The sequence below is a fragment of the Ceratotherium simum genome, chromosome 18 (genome assembly GCF_057802395.1).
Source record: "Ceratotherium simum simum isolate JZ-2026a chromosome 18, ASM5780239v1, whole genome shotgun sequence".
Lineage (NCBI taxonomy): Eukaryota > Metazoa > Chordata > Mammalia > Perissodactyla > Rhinocerotidae > Ceratotherium > Ceratotherium simum.
This window is the reverse complement of record NC_141917.1, coordinates 31,937,914-31,955,400: the sequence shown is the minus strand read 5'-3', so window position 1 is coordinate 31,955,400 and position 17,487 is coordinate 31,937,914. Positions and strand designations below refer to the sequence as shown.

Sequence of the window (17,487 nt, the reverse complement as noted above, 5' to 3'; positions counted from 1 at the left end):
CTATTTTGACAAACTAGTCCTTCAGACCTCTCTAAAATCTCTACTTACGACTTCAAATAGGTTCCTATTACAACCGAATATCAAAGCCAGGGGGAAATGAATTCAAGAAAAAACAGCTTCTGCTCAGAACCAAAGGGAAGGCAAAGGAAAATGCCAAAGTGAAGTGTCTGACACTCGCTGTGCAATTTAAATATCCTTCTAATCCTAGCGTGTGTACAGGACCACATCCTCCTTACACTGACATCAGTGCAAGGTGCCACCCCCGTAAGGAAATCTCGTCCCCTAAATTTAAAAGCAGATGATTCAGGGGGTGATATGCGTGCTGCTCCATGTTCTCCTGATGAAAGGGCTACTTAAAATGTTTCCAAAAATTTGGAGTTCAAGTAAATCAAATATTTTACATGTCGCAAAAATTAAACAAGTCATGGGGCAGAGCGACTCAAAACTAAAAGTTAGAAGCCACCTGCCAATCAAGGGTAACCAGAAATTAAAGAATAAAAGTTGTCATATAACAAAATTGAAAAATATGCGTATTACAAAGGATGTATTTCCATGGTTTGGGTATCACAGGAAAGTCCTTGCGAACCACCAGGACAGTCTCGTCTGGAAGTCCTGCCTCTCCCCACCGTCTCACACACACCAGGTTGTGAATCTGAGGAGGTCAGCTGGGGCAGCCATTCAGATTCACTGTTTTTATCTTCATCAGGTTTGACATGCACAGTTTCATGCATGCTGGGCAGGTGGCAACCGTGACTTGGTGCCTGCACACGAGCAAAGTGGTTGTTATTTTCAGTGGTGTGACTAGACAGCTGCCATCCTGATGGTTCAGGCCCCAGACCACCTCCGGACCACTTGCAGAAGGACTACGAGTCCTAACTGTTGTCTGAAAACCTTCTGGTAAATCAATCAAGTTCATAAAACTTGGAGAATGAGAGTCAGCAGCTGGAAGAATGTTCCATAGACCCCTGTGGAGCTCCCTTCGGGAAATGCCGCATGAACAGTTCTCCTGACGGCACAGAGCCTGACACTGAGAAAACACAGACACCAAGAGCTCTGAGCCAGCTGCTTCTAAGCCAGTAACCAACTGCACAGCCCATGTGGTCCCCCCTCCACACCTCAGACATAAATCCTATTCTGAGACTGCCAGCTGCTTCCCAGTGGGACCCTGACTAACACAGTGAAAAACCTGGGGGTGAGGAGCAAACTGTGCAAACATCCTGAGGTTGGAGAGTGCTTGGCGTGTTCAAGGAACAACAAGGAGCTGGGTGTGGGTGTTGGAGGGAGCAAGGAGGTGAGTGATGGGAGATGAAATCAGAGGGCATGCAGAGAGAGAAAGCAGACAGGGAAAATATTTTCAAAACTCTGAGCGAGATGGGAGCCACTGGAGAACTTGAAGCATAGGAGTAACATGGCCTAACTTACACTGAACAGGAAGGACCCTGTAAGCAGAAGAGACTGCAGGAGGCACGAGTGGCAGGAGGGAGAGCAGTTAGGAAGTTACAGCAAGAGTCCAGGGGACAACGACGCTGGCTTAGCAGGGTGATGGCAGTGGAAGTAGTGAATAGTGGGGGAATTCGGGAGAGATTGTAAAGATAGAGCTGGCAGGATGCGTGGAGTGGCGATAAAGTGAGACATCATGGATAGCTCCAAGAATTTTGGGCTGAGCCCCTGGAAGAAGGGAATTACCATTAACGGAGAAGCAGAAGAAGAGATTTAGTGGGTTACATCAAGGGCGCAATTTGCAACATGTTAAAAGTGAGATGTTGGGCCGGCCCTGTGGCTTGGCGGTTGGGTGCGTGCGCTCCGCTACTGGCGGCTCGGGTTCGGATCCTGGGCGCACACCCACACACCGCTTCTCCAGCCATGCTGAGGCCGCGTCCCACATGCAGCAACTAGAAGGATGTGCAGCTGTGACATACAACTATCTCCTGGAGCTTTGGGGGAAAAATAAATAAATAAAAATTAAAAAAAAAAAAAAAGTGAGATGCTTATTTGATATCCAAGGGGAGAGATGCCGTGCTGGCTGGAGACACAATTTGGAGTTCGTGGGAGGGGTCCTGGCTGGGGGTATCAATTCAGGCGTCCTCGGCGCATAGGCGCAGGACTGCATGATTGACAAGAGAGGGAGTACAGACAGGAAAGAGAGAGGTCCGAGCACGGAGCTCTGGGGCACTCCACCACCTATACTATGCCCCCTCATGCAGATCAAAATGAAATCCAGGTCTAGGCCAGGCTTTCCTGCACCACCTCAAAGATAAGGGCTGTGTGTTCGGATGGGCTACTGCGCTGCTCCTGGAGCATCAACCGGCTGCCAGGCACCTTCCCCCAACGGGTGCTCAGGGCGCTCCAAGCAGGGGTTGGCTTTTCCTTTGCAGCTGCTTCTGATGCGGAAAAGGCCACTCAGCCCTCTCGTTCATTCAACAGGCTTTCTCTCTCAACTATCAGTGAGGTGCACTGCCACTTGCAATTTCCGGTAAGAAAAGGAAGTCAGGGAAGTATGGAGTAGCAGAATTCAGAAAGGAAAAAATACTTTCCTGCCTCCTCCACACTACTTGGTCCTTTCCCCAAATCTGTTCTTTATTTCTATTTTTCAGATCTCAGTCATTCCCAACTAGTCTATGAGCTGCTAAGGACAGGTCTGGATCTTATTCCCCACTGTCTATCACAGGCCCAGAACATAGTTGCTATGCAGTAAATACCTCGTAAATGAATAAAAACTTGTACCAATTTTCTCACATTCTCTCTTCTTTGCTTTCAATTTTATTTCAATTAAAATAGATTCCTTTTCAGGTGCTTCTACTTTTTCTGTTGGCAACTATTGCCTAATTCATAGTCTTTCATTGACATTCCTTCTCTGGGGGGAATAAAAGGAGGAAAGAAAAAAAAAAACTACTCATTCATTGTGCAGAACTTATCATTCAAACCTTGTCTCTTTGCAAAATGAAGATGCCTTTGGCTACCCCTCAGTATAAATACTACCTGCGTAATAAAACACAGCTTTTGAAAAGGGTATGAGTCTGTCCTTCTTCACCAGCACGCCTTGTTCTGTCATTACCAAAATATTTATTCCTGAGAAGTTTCCCCACCACAAATAATCCCCATGAGAAGCAGCATGAGCATCATTTGCTTCCCAAGAACCCGGGTGTGTTGCCAAACTCTTCAAACCTGGCTGGGTGCCCCGATGATGTCATATGCAAATACTATTTTAAAGAAAGAAGCTGTTCATCCAGGACGCGTGCTGGGGTGTGCAGCTCGTGAAAGGGCTCTGTGTTGCAGTACAAAGAGTTGCATGCCACTTCTTGGAGGTTCCCACACTCCTCGGATTTGGTTATCTTTACTTCTTTTTTAAGAGCACCGCCATTTGTCTTTGGGAGCCCCTGCGAAAGGGCCTCCACCGTTACAGCATAGGATTGACCACCTCCAAGGTTGCACTCCAATTCCACCACTCCTTCCTCTTCAAGTATCCGCCACTGGGAGGTACGCCCACAGAAAGGTTCCAGCACTTCTTCCTCTCCCTTTACGCCCACCAGTTAAGTTCTGTAAGGGCAATCCTGATTCATGGGACTGAACTGGCTCGTGTACAACTGATTTTCTTTTTCAAGCAATGTTCAGTTAAAAGCTCTTGGAACTTGTGATACCAGCTAGGATTAAACCTGAGTCTCTAAGTGGTAAGTGAAGCCAAAGAAAAGAATGGAAAACCTGGATCCAAGGAGTATTCTAGACCCAAAGAATACATAGGAATTTAATATGGGGAATTTCAAATCATTTCAGAAAAGATACATTATTCCCCAAAATGGTACAGGAACAATTGCCCAGACATTTATGGGAAAAGGAAGCTATAAGAGTTAAGTACATGGGCTCTGATCTAATATTACTTAGGCTCAAATCCATACTCTGGCACTTAATAATGGTATGACCATGGACAAGTTACTTAACCCACTTAGGCTTCAATTTTCCTTGCTGTAAAATAAGAATAAATAACCTACCTTGTAGGATTGGCATAAGGATTAAATGAGATTATGAGAACATACACATAGTAAATCTAATTCATGTTAATTTTCTCATTATTGCTATTGCTTCATTCCCTTCAACAAAATGAATTCCAGAGGAACAAAGATACAATGCAAGAAATAAGGCCATAAAATTACTAGAATAAAATATAGATGAGTATTTGTATAATCTGTCTGAGTATGGTATGAAACTCAGAAGCAATAAATACTACTACACTGATTAAATAGACATTTAAAAAATTTTTGTGCTATAATTGGACCAAAAACAAACTGAGAACAATAGTTTCAATACTTACGGCAAACGGTTACCATTCCTAATATATAAAGAGCTCTTAGAAATCAATAAGAAAAAGACAACTATGTAGAAAAACTTGCAAATAACATGAATATGTAATTCATAAAAAAGAAGAAAATATCAATAACCAAAAGAGAAAAAGAAAAACTGGACACTATCACTAATAATTAAATAAATGCAACTTAAAACAGTAATGTACATGTCTCTATGTGTGTCTGTGTGGTGTCTGATTGGAAAAGCTCAAAAAAGTCTTAAAATCTAGCACTGGTACAAGTTTGAAGAAGTAGGCATTGTTACTCACTGATGGTCAAAAAGTATAACTTCACTGAGGTCAATTTGGCAACATCTATTAAAATTTTTGTATGCATTACCTCTTATTCAGAAATACGATTTCTAGAATTTTGTCCTATAGATAGTGTGTGGGTGTGCATGATATGCAAGTATATATACAAAAATATATATTTTTAGAGAACAGTCATTGCAGCATTGTTTATACTGAGGAAAAAGAACAAAAAAATCTAAATATCTATCAAAAGAAACTAAAAAATTTAATTATGGTGCATTTCTACAAAGAAATACTATGAAGCTGTTAAAAAGAATGAAATAGATTCATGTGCTGACATGGAAGAATGTCCAAAAAATACTGAATGGAAAAGCAAGTTTCAGAATAGTTGTGCAGAAAATCATCTATGAAAGGCAGCTGTGCCACACAGAGCTCCCTTCAAAAGAACCTACTGCAGGAGCAGAGGTGACTGATAGCTTTCACTGCTGCATCTTCAGACTGGCTGCACATTCCCACCAAGCCCACAATCCCTCCAGGCTGCTCCCAGCCAATGATCAAGCCAAGCCTTTTCCATCCAACGTGGGACTCCTCTAACAGGCAACCTCTGATCAAAGTCTCCCCTTCCCTCGCCAAAACGTTCTCAGAACTGCACTGCAGCTGGACACTCTTCCTTCCCAGCCTGCCTTCTTCCCTGTCCCCTCTCACAGGTGTCAGAGCTTCAGTGGGTTTGCAGGCTTTCTCTGCCTACTTCTGCTCCCTTCTTCCTTTATCCCTCATAAGTGCTTTCCCCAAAAATCTTCTCCACATCTATTTCTGCCTTGCTGTCTTCTATTTAAAGGGTCCAAACTGGCCCCAAAAGACACCCCCAACTACTAACAGTTATAAATTTAGAGCTGGGATAGGATAACGGAGGTGGGCGGGATGAGGGAAATGAGAACTCTCAAGTTACGTAATTCTGAAAAATAAAGCATTCTTTAATACGTGTGTGTGTGTTTTACAGATATTGGGTTCAGTCCTGTGCAAGTACTAGCAATTACACTATTTCCACACTTGAATCATATATCCATCAGGGTTAAACTAGTTGAAAGTGTTTTGTGATTCAAATCTAGCCTATAGCTGTCAAATGGACCTGAAAAAAGGTTGGCGTTTTTCTAGATACTGGATCAGCCTATGAGGCTATCATGTGTTTCTGTACAAAAAATGTGATGTGTGAGGTCCTGAGAGAATGTAGGCACTTTAACAATGCATTTCCAAATAAAGAAAGTAACCAATGTCCTGGGGAGAAACTGCCATTCCCTTCTAATACCCAGGCACACTAAAGAATGTGAAGTTAACTTGCTCAAAGTCCCCGTTAGGAAGACTGGGAGTAGAGAGAGGCGACCAAGACAGAACAAGATGAGTGAAAAATTTACTCACATGAGAGCATGGTTTCTGTTGATTTACGTCTTCTCAAGAGCTGGCAGACACTGTGTTCTCACACAGTGGAACCTCGTTCCATATTTTCCAAGACATCTTTTTATTTTACTTTTTTCCAAGTGTTCCTTATGTCTTACAGTTTTTCTATTTGCTAAGACACTTGTAACTGTGGGTTTTCTTTCAGCTGACTTTACATTTCATACTCAGATTGGATATATTTTATGTGGCCATCTTCATCTTAATTCAACAGTTGTAAACAACCCTGATAGTTAATTGTCTCAATGATTTCAGATCTACAAGTAGAACTTTGTGTTATACTTAACGCTCTCACTAACCTTCTTTCTTTTCAAAAAAAAAAAAAGAAGGAAAGGAGAAAGGAAGGAAGGAAATAACACAACTATAATCTAGTTCTTTAGCACATAATATTAAAATAAAGCAATTTACGAGTCCTGGCAATCACATTTATCCTCATAGGAAATACTATTACTACTAGCATAACTTTAAATACCAGTGAAAGACTATATACTCAAAGTGTCGATGAAGGACCAGTAGCACTGACCTCATCCAGGAGCTTGTTAGAAATGCAAAATCTCAGGTCACAGCTTAGATCTACTGAACAAAAATCTGCATTTAAACAAGATCCCCAGATGATTCATATGCACACTGAAGATTGAGAAACACTGCTATATTCAATATTTATGACATATTTTTGTCTCCTAGGATACTATCGATACATACAGGAAAACATTTACTGGCTCCTTCTATGAGAAGGCATTCTGCAGAGCCCATAGCGGGCTGTGAAGGTAAACATGAGAATGATCCCAGCTAGCAGGTACTGGATGCTAACTCTGCAGGTGCCTTGCTAAGTGACTTACATGCATTTATTAACTGAATCCTCACAACAGCCCTATGAAAGAGATTCTATTATTATCCCCAAACACAGAAGAGGAAATTCAGGCTAAGAAAGGTTAAAAGTAACTTCGACATAGGTTGACATAGTTAACCTAGAACTTGAAACCAGGTGAGTCACTCCTCAAAGCACAGAATTTTACCATATCACACTGCTTCCTCCATGCTGGGAGCTCATGCTAGAATGCACCTTAAAGCATAAAAAATTATTAACCATGATAAACCCAAGAAAATCTTAAGAAAAACTCCAACAGGATTTTATTAAACTTGACAAGCTATTTGTAAAGTTTATACAAAAGAAAAAATGCACAGGATCATTTTTAAAAAATTTTTTTAGAAAAAAAAGTACAAATGTATGCTACTAGATATAGAAACACACTCTAAAGCTGTAGCAGCTAATATAAGGCAGTACTAGCATAAGAAGAGACAAAAAAGATCAATGAAACAGAACAGTCTCCCAAAACAGCCCCCGGTATAAACAGGAATTTATTTTACTATAAAAACAGAATTTCAAGTGAGTTGGAAAACAGATGGATGATTAAATAAATGGTGTTGGGTTAACTGCCTAAAACTTTAGAAACAAATTAACTTACGTCCTGACCTTTCACCTTATACAAAACTCTGATATTTTAAAGAGCTAAATGTAAAATCCAAAATAACGATAATAAGAAATAATCTTCTTTCTTATTATAGAAATAGGATTATAGAAAGAAATAGAAATAAGAAGAAAATAAGATAATTTTTAAAATAATTTTTAGGTGAAAAAGACCTTCCTAAACTAGACAAACCACAGAAATCATGAGATTGCAGAGTTGATTGCACAAGCATTTAAAACTTCTATGCAGCAAAAGACAGTTAAAAATAAAAACATTATGAATGGATAAGCAAAACATGGTATATACATACAATGGAATATTATTCAGTCTTAAAAAGGAAGAAAATTCTGATACCTGCTACAACACAGATGAGCCTTGAGGATACTTTGCTAAATGAAATAAGCCATTTGCAAAAAGACAAACACTATATGATTCCTCCATTTATACGAGGTACCTGGAGTAGTCAACTTCATAGAAACAGAAAGTAGAATGGTGGTTGCCAGGGGCTGGGGAGAAGGGAGTTACCATTTCATGGGTGCAGAGTTTCAGTTTTGCAAGATTAAAAGTTTTGGAGATGCATGGTGATAATGGCCGCACAACAATATGAATATACTTACTAACACTGACCTGTACACTTAAGAATAGTAAATTTTATATTATATATAAAGTATATGTTGTTTGTGCCATGGAGACTCCTACTGACCCTGTGCACAGCAGAGCGGAACCCTGCCTGGTCTTTTTGCGTCATCCTCTCACCTTCTGGTGCTGTATCAGACAACGCTCTGCTGCTATTCACAGGGTTTTCACGGCCAATTTTTTCAGAAGTGGGTGGCCAGGTCCTTCTTTCTTCCTAGTCTGTCTTAGTCTGGAAGCTTCACTGAAACTGTCCACCATGGGTGACCCTGCTGGTATTTCAAATACCGGTGGCATAGCTTTCAGCATCACAGCAACCACAGCCACCACAGTATGACAACTGACAGATGGATAGTGTGGTTCCCTGACCAGAAACGAACCCAGGCCATGGTGGTGAGAGGGCCCAATCTTAACCACTAGACTACCAGTATGTATTTTACCACAATAAAAAAAAGAAAAGAAAAAAAAAGCATTACACTAGACGAAATATTTTCATCAGCTATAACAGACAAAGGATTAAGATTCTGAATAGGTATAGAGCTTATTCCGCAATAAACAGGAATAAGAAAAAGCAACTCAATAGAAAACTGAGCAAGTGAAATGAATGGGTAATTCATAGAAGACACATATGACCCATACATAATTAGAGATATTAAATTGCAGTAGTAATCAGCAAAATGCAAATTAAAATGCCTTATTGGGTTTCACTCATTTACCAGATTTGAAAATTCAAATAAACAAACAAAAAAAAGATAACAGTTGATGTTAGGAAGGATGAGGGAAACAGATGCTTATGCACTGAGTTTACATTAGTACGTGGGGTGTGGACAGCGATGCAATTTGAACGGTTGTATCTATCAAGATGAACAAACCCTTTGACCCAAGAATCTCTCTCCTAGGATTCTACTCCACAGAAATACTCAGGCTTACACACAGAGATGAATGCACAATCTTCCCTGAAGCACTGTTGCTGATGCTGAATAATTTTAAACAACCCAAATGTCCAACAATAAGGCAAAGGATGGATAAATCATATTTCTACTTTAGAATAACATGTGACCATTAACAAAAGAGGTACAGACATGGAAAGATCTCTAAGACTTGGGAAGGAAAAAGTAAGCTTCGCGATGTATAGGATACACAGTAAGATCTTATTTACATATATTAAAACATATGTATACATACATATTATGAAAATGTATAGAAAAGAAAAAAATCTTGGAATGCTATTTACCAAACTTAACTTCCATTTTCTGAGTGGAAGTAGGAGTGACGATGGTACTTCTCATTCCATATACTTCTCTATTGTTTGAATGAGAATGTATTCAGCTATTATTTGTATTATTTTTAAAACATAAAAATAAAATACAGCCCACCTGGAGCAAATAAATGCTGAAAAAACCAGTAGAACTAAAATGAGAAGAAAAGGAAGGAAAACAAAAACACAGCTGCTGGAAAAGAAACTCGCTCCTTATGTAGCTAGGAGGGGTATTTCCACAATATTCCATTTGTTTTATTTTTGCCCGTTTCACATATATTTTTTTAAAATCAAGCAGGACCTCCTCCCCCAGCGAAAAGACGGCCAGGGTTCACCATTCCTGTAAGTGAGCAAGATGACATTCACTGAGATTTCTTTCCATCCGAGCCGACAATGCCCCAGCCCAGTCCCACAAGCAAAACACGCTCTCTCTTCTTGTCAAATCACATTACTGCTGATTCCTCTTTCAAAACCATAACAGTTTTCCTGATTTGGTTCCTTTTTGAGGACAAAAGGGTTATAAGGAAACTCAAAGACTCTGGAACACCTCTGTGCACCACTGTAGGTGCTCCTAGTCTTTCAGGTTACAGAAAGGGGTAGAAGGAAAGAGACTCAGTGTGTAAGTGTTATCCCCAAAGTGGATCGAGTCCCTGATGGACACCCAGGACCAGTCCTTTTAGACACATTTGCTGGGACAACAAGAGGCAGAGCTGGGACCAAGACATAAGCCACAAGGAGGCAAGTTACAGCTGAGAATTAGAGCTGTCCGGCAGTGAAATGTTAGGTGGTGAGCTCCCTGCCACTGGAGGCATTCTAACAGTACTGAATGCTACCAGGAGAGAGGCCAAACTGAGCATGCCCTGAAGATTCTGAATAGCTAGCTTAGGGTGGAGTCCAGTGCTTTGAAAAGCTCCAAGAATGATGCTGAGGCACAGCTAAGTATGGGAAGCCCTGGCCACTATGACAGGGGCTCTTCAGCCTCAAGGATCTCCGAGTGCGTTTGACAGCCACCCAGGAGAAAGACAAAGCAGAACAATAAGGAAGCACCACCCCCAGGGCCACTCCAAAAAGGGTCCTTGAGTTTGAGGCACAACATAGTGCTTATAAGCAGACTCCAAGGCCAAATTCTGACTCTGTCACTTGCTAGCTGTGTGACCACAGACAAGTCACTTAACTTCTCTGGGCTTCAGTTTCCTCACTGATAAAATGAGAATGGCAAAACTACCACCTACTCCATTGGTGAAACTGAGATGAGCTAGCATATGGAAGATACTTAGAATGGTGCCTGGTCCATAGTAGGTATGAACTATTATTTTGCAGAGGAGGAAACTGAGGCTGAGGCAATAAGTAACCTGACCCAAGTTCTAAAGTCAGTTTTAGGTGTGGGAATAAGACCCAAAGCTTCTTTCCTTCTACCTCAAATCAAATACACCAGATTCAGTTCTATTGAATCCTCTGCCTACATTAATCCCCATTCACTCCACTTGGGTAGGAGAATTAGCTTGTTCACAAGGTGTCTTCAAGCTTGCCGGTTACCAAGCACCTTTTCTCAGGGCACCTAGCATTGTGCCTCCCACCACACGGCAGGAGGCAGGATGGATGGATGGACGCATGGGCGGGCGGATGAAGGACAGGCCAAGGACGATCAAGAAAGGACTCACGGTGTCAGGGGCAGAGCCCTAAGCTCCGAGATCTCAGCGCCACCACAACCAGCTCCATGGTCTTGGACAAGTTACTGACCCCCTCTATGCCCAGGTCTGTCTATAAAAGGGTGGTGGTGGGGGCGGTTACAAATGCTTGGCTCTAGCTGCCCAACCTGCCAACTCTGTGCTGCTTCCATCCATGTGGCAGAAGAGAGTAGGCGTCTGCCCCCAGACACTACCCCATCTCAGGGATCTCCTCGCTCCACCTGTGAGTGAGCGCCTCCCAATTCTAAGTGTCAATAGAGACAGGATGGAGGCACATCACGGGCTCGGGGAGGACAGATTGCCAGGTAGCAGTTAAGGGTGCGTAGGGGGAGACTGAGGCCAGCAATTAACTCCCATGGCAGTGTGTTGGGAGAGAGGCAAAAGTGGATCAAATTGGGAATTTCAACAAATATTCCCCCACTACTTGAGAAGGAGGCGACGGGATGGTGAACGTAGGAGTAGGGTAGGAAACGTCGCGGTGGACCCGGCAGTGTGCGCTCTGGAAAGAATTAGTCTTTGAGTGTTACGCACCAGGTAGGCGGGCCAGAGGCGAGGACCCCTCAGAGCACCGTCTCGGAGCGATCGAACGCCGAGCCAAGGCAAACGCGGGGCAGGGGCGGCGCGGAGCGGGGGGGGCCGGCAGAGAGGCTGCAAAGGTGTCCGCTTCGTCCCCGCGCCGCGCCGGGTCCGCCGTCGGAAAAGCGAGCGCGGGAGGCGGGGCGCGAGCAGGGAAGGCTGCGGCGGGACGCGGGGGGCGCGGAGGAGAGGGGTGGGCGGCCGGGGGTACTCACCCCGCGGGCGGAGGGCTCCGCGAGCCGGGCCGAGTCCTGGGCGGCACGGGGTCCGCGGGTGCGGACGCCGGTGCGGACGCGGGTGTGGACGTGCAGAGGCGGCCCCGCGCCCGCGCTATGAATCAGCTGCGGGGCGAGCGCCGAGGGGCGGGAGTTACGGGAAAGCCGCGGGGGAGGGCAGAGGGTGAGGTCTTTTGCAATTTCCCGTCTTGCTGCGCACTCTTGGCAGTCCTGGGATTCGCAGGAATTCGCCTCCCGTTGGTCCCCAGAGGAAGCGGATGGGACCCTGCGGGAGGCGGACGAGACCTTGCGGAGGTGCGGCCCCCGGAGTTGGCGGACGGGCGGGGACCGGTGAGAAAGGAAGTGGGAGAGGCCTGGGGAGGGAAAGTGGAAACCGAAAACTCCGCGGCCCGGGCAGCGCGCCCCGCGCGCCGCTTCTCCTGCCCGGGACAGCCCAGGGGAGCCGAGTGGCCGAGGAGTGCTGGTGTGGTCCCGCGCGCGGGGACACTTGTCGTCTCAACTCAGAGGCAGAACCCTTGGGCTCCCTGGCAGAAAGTCTTCGGGCAAAAGACAAGCGCTCCAGCCAAACTTCGGACTGTGTTTCCATTTGGCGTTCAGAGCAATAAAAACGTGTTTGACGTGGATAAAGAGAAGAGATTAGTGGTTACTAGAGGGGAAGGGGGTTGTGGGTGGGCGAAAGGGGTAAACGGGCACGTATATATGGTGACGGATAAAAACTAGACTATTGGTGCTGAGCACAATGCAGTCTATACAGAAAGTGAGAGATGATAATGTACACCTGAAATTGCTCAATGTTATAAACCATTATGACCTCAATAAAATAATTTGAAAAAATAGTGTTTGAACAGAGTTCTAGGATCCTGGCTCTTGTTCCTGTCCGGAAACACCCTGTCAAAGTTTCGTCTGTAGCAACAGCCTTGAAACCTTCGTGTCACAAAGAGCTGTGTATGCTTCACCATGGCTTAATGTTCCTCTTAGAAGTGCCATCCAATCTTTGAAATGCATATTTCAAATACATGGCCTTTGAAATACATATTTGTTCTCTATAGTTCTATGGTGGACTATCGAAAACCATATCGACTTTGGAGCTGGTGTGGAAACCATCCTAATACTGCCAATTCTGTGGCAGCCTCGGACCCAGAGAGGAGAGCAGTGGGGCCGCCGTGTCTGGAGGACTCGCAGGGATGCTGACAGCGCTGCAGGCTTCTTCGTTGGGTCAGCTAAGACTGGTCTAGTTCCGGTTTGGGAACCCTGGAAAGTATGTATCACAAATGGCAGAGACTGGGGGGTGGGGGGAACCAAGGGTGAGGAAGAAGGATCGCCCATAAAGCATATCTTAGAATCACTTCTTGAATTGACTGGGTGGTTCAAAATAATGTCGGAATCAGCCCATATGTTACTTTTATGTTTATCCACATTTTTTGCTTCTCCCAATGTCATCCTGGGGAAAGAATTTGTTTTTTAGGCGTAAATACACTTAATATCTAGTGGTGCCTCTAGTGGTGCCTCGCAGACCATGGTGCATAGTAAATATTTGATGATAATGAAGAAAAGGTTCTATTGTCTAAATAAAAGTATGGTCTTTTGCCACACCTCTCTTTACTTCAAGAATATTAGAGTCCATTAGTTTAGCCATCTGCATGGCTGTGGAAACTTTGTCAAACCAGATCCCAAAGGGTTGGGAAGGCTTTCTGATTCTGTATTTTTCACTGTATGAAAAAATGTTAATTTCTTTGCAATAGAAGCGATTCAGAGGAGTGTCTCTTAGAGCAGATGAGATGCCAAATGAAAATACTGAGTATGAAGAATTTCTACAAAGTGAGTCTTAACTTACTTTGGGCTCCTATTACAATAGAAGGAAACTAAGGTGCAAAAAATTCGGTGCTGTTGGTTCCTCCCGTGAAATTCCAAACGGGCCCCCTTACACGGAGGTTAAGGAAAGAGACAGACCACTCCAGATTGGTAGGTGGCAGTTTTAATAAGCAAGGAAACTTACATAGGAGGCTTGCCTTGGGTGGCCACAAGATGAGTAGATATCCACACCCAGCTGCCAGAATCTTAAACGTTTATACAGAGGCCTTAATGGGATTCTGTCACTTGTACAGTCCGGATGGTCTCAACAACACATTGCTCTCTGAAGGCAGTGTGCTTGAAGTGGCTTCTAGAATGGGAACAGTAGGCAGAACATACATTCCAAGGACAAGGGAGGGGGTAAGGAGCCTCTGATCCCCCAGGTCTAGTTCGAGGGTCAGCTGGAGGTCATGTCCTCTCAATGACTTCCTCCAACAGGTGCCCACATAAAATTCATTTATTTTATGCACCATTCTAATTTCTTAAATTTAGCGATCCTTCTAGAGTTTAGTTACTATAGCACCTGTATATTTGTGATCATACCCTTAGGATGGTGTCCTCAGTTGAATAGGGTCCTCCAAAAGTTCATGTCCACCCAGAACCTCAGAATATGATCCTATTTGGAAATATTGTTTTTGCAGATTTAATCAAGTTAAGATGAGGTCATACTGGATTAATCCAATGACTGTTATCCTTATAGGAAGAGGGAAATTTGGACACAGACCCCCAGGAGGAACGCCATGTGACTACTGAGGCAGAGATTGGAGTTATTCTGCCTCAAACCAAGGAATGCCAAGGATTGCTGGCAACCAGCAGAAGCTAGGAGAATGGTACAGAACAGAATGCCCCTCTGAACCCGTAAGAAGAAACTCATCCTGCCAACACCTTGATTTCAGACTTCTGGGCTCCAGAACTGTGAGAGAATAGATTTCTGTTGTTGTAAGCCACTAAGTTTGTGGTAATTTGTTACAGCAGCTGTAGCAAACTGATACATAGGTATGTGATACATATTCTCAAGGTTAGTTTTTAAAATTAGCCTGAAAATAGCTAAAATGAAAAAGAAGAAAAATATCAGCAATTTATTAAGCTAAGAACTGAAATACCCTTCCTTGCTTAGCATTGATGAGATTATGTTGGAAAAATAAGTATTGATTCTGCTCCATTTGACACTCCTCCCTAATGTTCTCTCTTCCTTTCGATTTCAGTAGCACAACTTTCTTTCCTTTTCCCCCATTTTCCTGACTTTCTTCCCTGTCACCTTCTTGGGCTTCTTGTTCTCCACTTGTCCCTCAGATGTTGGTGTGTCCATTCAGTGAAATACAGAATCAGGGCTCCATCCTTGACATTCTTCTCTGAATCCACACAGTCTCTCAAACGATCACGTCCCTGCTCTTGATTTCAATGATCTCTTGTGCACGGATGACCCTCAAATCTTCCTTCCCATTGCAATTATTTCATCTGAACTGCAGACCGACTTATTTGTACATCAAAGTCGATATGTCGAAGTTCAAACTCTTCACTTTTCCCCATGTGATTCTCTTACATTAAGTGAATGACCCATTCTTTAATTTAGATACCAAATCAAAAAACCTAGGAATGATTCTTGATCCACCCTCCCTCATCTTCCATCTTGTACCAGAAAGTCTCATGTATGTAACTATTATAGAGGAGGCATGAGTAGAATGTACCCCTACCCTCTCCAACTTCTCAGAAGTTCTATAACTGTCAGGAACATTATATGGATATAGATATAGATATAGGTATAGGAATAGGTATAGATATAGATACATGAAGTCAGCTGTGTAAATTGTGAAATATAATTATGATTATTTTTGTTCAACTAATCAACTATTTTTGTTCCACTGTAAATATCTATAATTACATGTTTGGCACTATTTGGTAACCAAACTGATAGAGTCTGAAGAAATTGGGAGTTTTCTGAAGAAAGTGGCTTCATCAAGTAAGTAGTGGGTGATGATTTACAATCACCCTCATGGATAAGAATTCTCCAATTTTTTGGCATATTATCACATTTGACATTTTAAAGATTCACTTTTAGGTCTTAAAGCATGCTGCTGTGATTATGATTGATGATACTGGTATTATTGCTAAGAAAACTTAATGGAAATTAAAATGTTATTTTGTAAATGTATTCCGGTATTGTGAAAAACTGGGCCTTCTGAAAAATTTTTTATCTAAAATATATCATAAAGCTTGATTAGTTGAGACATCTATCACTTCCAAATATATATATTAAAAAAGGGGGAGCCACCAATGACAAAGCAAGATGTTGAGTGTTAGAGGGCCACATGGAACATTCACATTTTATAATTTCAAGAGATTCCCTATAATTACTTAGTTATGAATTGCTTTCCTTTCAATATCTGTTAAGTGAATTTAAGTGAAGGATCACATCATCCTTAATAGTTCTAAAGGAGTTTCTTACTTGAACGAGATCTTACTTGAAGATTGACTGATTGATTTTGCACATTTCGGCTTCTCCTGGATATTGTAACTGTATTCACGTCTTGTTCCAGAAATCATTAGAAACCAGACAATGGGGAGAACTTTTTGAATCTTTTACTGTTTTCCCTGCATGGGCTCTAGGAAGAATGTTGAATATGTGTTTGTTTAGTTAGCTGCTTTTATTTTCTTGGCCTGTGGTTATGGGAATTCATAAATATGAGTGTACGAGTTAATGCTAAAGAATAGAACATTATACAGTGAGGGGGAAGTACTTTGGGGAAGAATTAGATGGGAACTTTAGAGACTTCGGAAAACTATTTGCTAAGCTTTATCTAAAATAGATCTATAGTCGTATTTATACTTAGACAACATCTCTTAACAGACAGCATGTAGTTGGGACTTTTTGAAAAGTCCATTCTGACAGGCTCCGCATTTTAACTTGCTAGGGAGTGTTTAGCACACTTTCATTTAAGGCAATTATTGATTTGATTCAGTTTAATCTACCATTTTACCATATTTTACCATATTTTATCTGTTTTGTTCCCTCTTCTAGTTCTCCTTTTTGCCTTCTTTTACATTATATGAATATTTTTCAGAATTTAATTTTAATTTGCCTTTTGTTTTTTTGTTATTCCTCTTCGCAGGATTTTTTGGTGTTTGCTCTTTGGATTGCAATATATATCCTTAATTTTTACTGTTTCCTTGATAATATTGTACCATTTCACCTAATAATTCCATTTAACTACACCTCCTGTCCTTCACATCATAGTTGTAAAATGTGTTACATCCATGACAAGATAAAACCAGCAATGTGATATGTATTTTTTAGAAATAAAAATGTTCTTCAATCCTTCCCAAAGATCTAAGTTTTCATCTGATCTCATTTCCCTAAGCCTGAAGAATTTCTCTTAGCACTGTCTTTTTTTTTTTTTTGTGAGGACGATCAGCCCTGAGCTAACATCCACGCCAATCCTCCTCTTTTTTGCTGAAGAAGACCGGCCCTGAGCTAACATCTATTGCCAATCCTCCTCCTTTTTCTCCCCAAAGCCCCTGGTAGATAGTTGTATGTCATAGTTGCACATCCTTCTAGTTGCTGTATGTGGGACGCCACCTCAACATGGCTGGACAAGCGGTGTGTCTGTGCACGCCCGGGATCCAAACCTGGGCCCCCAGTAACAGAACTCGTGCACTTAACCACCAAGCCATGGGGCCGGCCCCCAGCACTTTCTTTTTTTAGTGCAGGTCTATTGGAGATACATCTCCAATCTCT

At 42.5% G+C, this 17,487-nt stretch overlaps 2 protein-coding genes across 5 annotated transcripts in view; one reads left to right on the top strand and one right to left on the bottom strand.

Moving 5' to 3' along the window:
- Positions 1 to 12,130, bottom strand: part of OSMR (oncostatin M receptor) — a 63,301-nt gene extending 51,171 nt beyond the window's left edge. For 2 of the 3 annotated variants that reach the window (XM_087443217.1, XM_087443216.1), the window contains exon 1: positions 11,880 to 12,129. The gene's annotated coding sequence lies outside the window, so the exon portion shown is untranslated. Of the gene's footprint in view, positions 1 to 11,879 lie in introns of all 3 variants that reach the window. The other variant, XM_087443215.1, reaches the window with a different exon arrangement.
- On the top strand, positions 12,063 to 17,076 carry LOC147914604 (uncharacterized). Of its 2 annotated transcripts, none has more exons than XM_087443219.1 (4): positions 12,063 to 12,194; positions 12,950 to 13,158; positions 13,643 to 13,718; positions 14,452 to 17,076. In XM_087443219.1, exons 1-4 carry the CDS (start codon positions 12,158 to 12,160, stop codon positions 14,502 to 14,504), a joined length of 375 nt encoding a protein of 124 aa, XP_087299345.1. In that variant the 5' UTR covers positions 12,063 to 12,157; the 3' UTR covers positions 14,505 to 17,076. The 2 variants fall into 2 exon arrangements, with proteins under 2 accessions (XP_087299345.1, XP_087299344.1); XM_087443218.1 differs by having other exon boundaries at positions 12,064 to 12,230.
- The last annotated feature ends 411 nt before the right edge of the window (positions 17,077 to 17,487 follow it).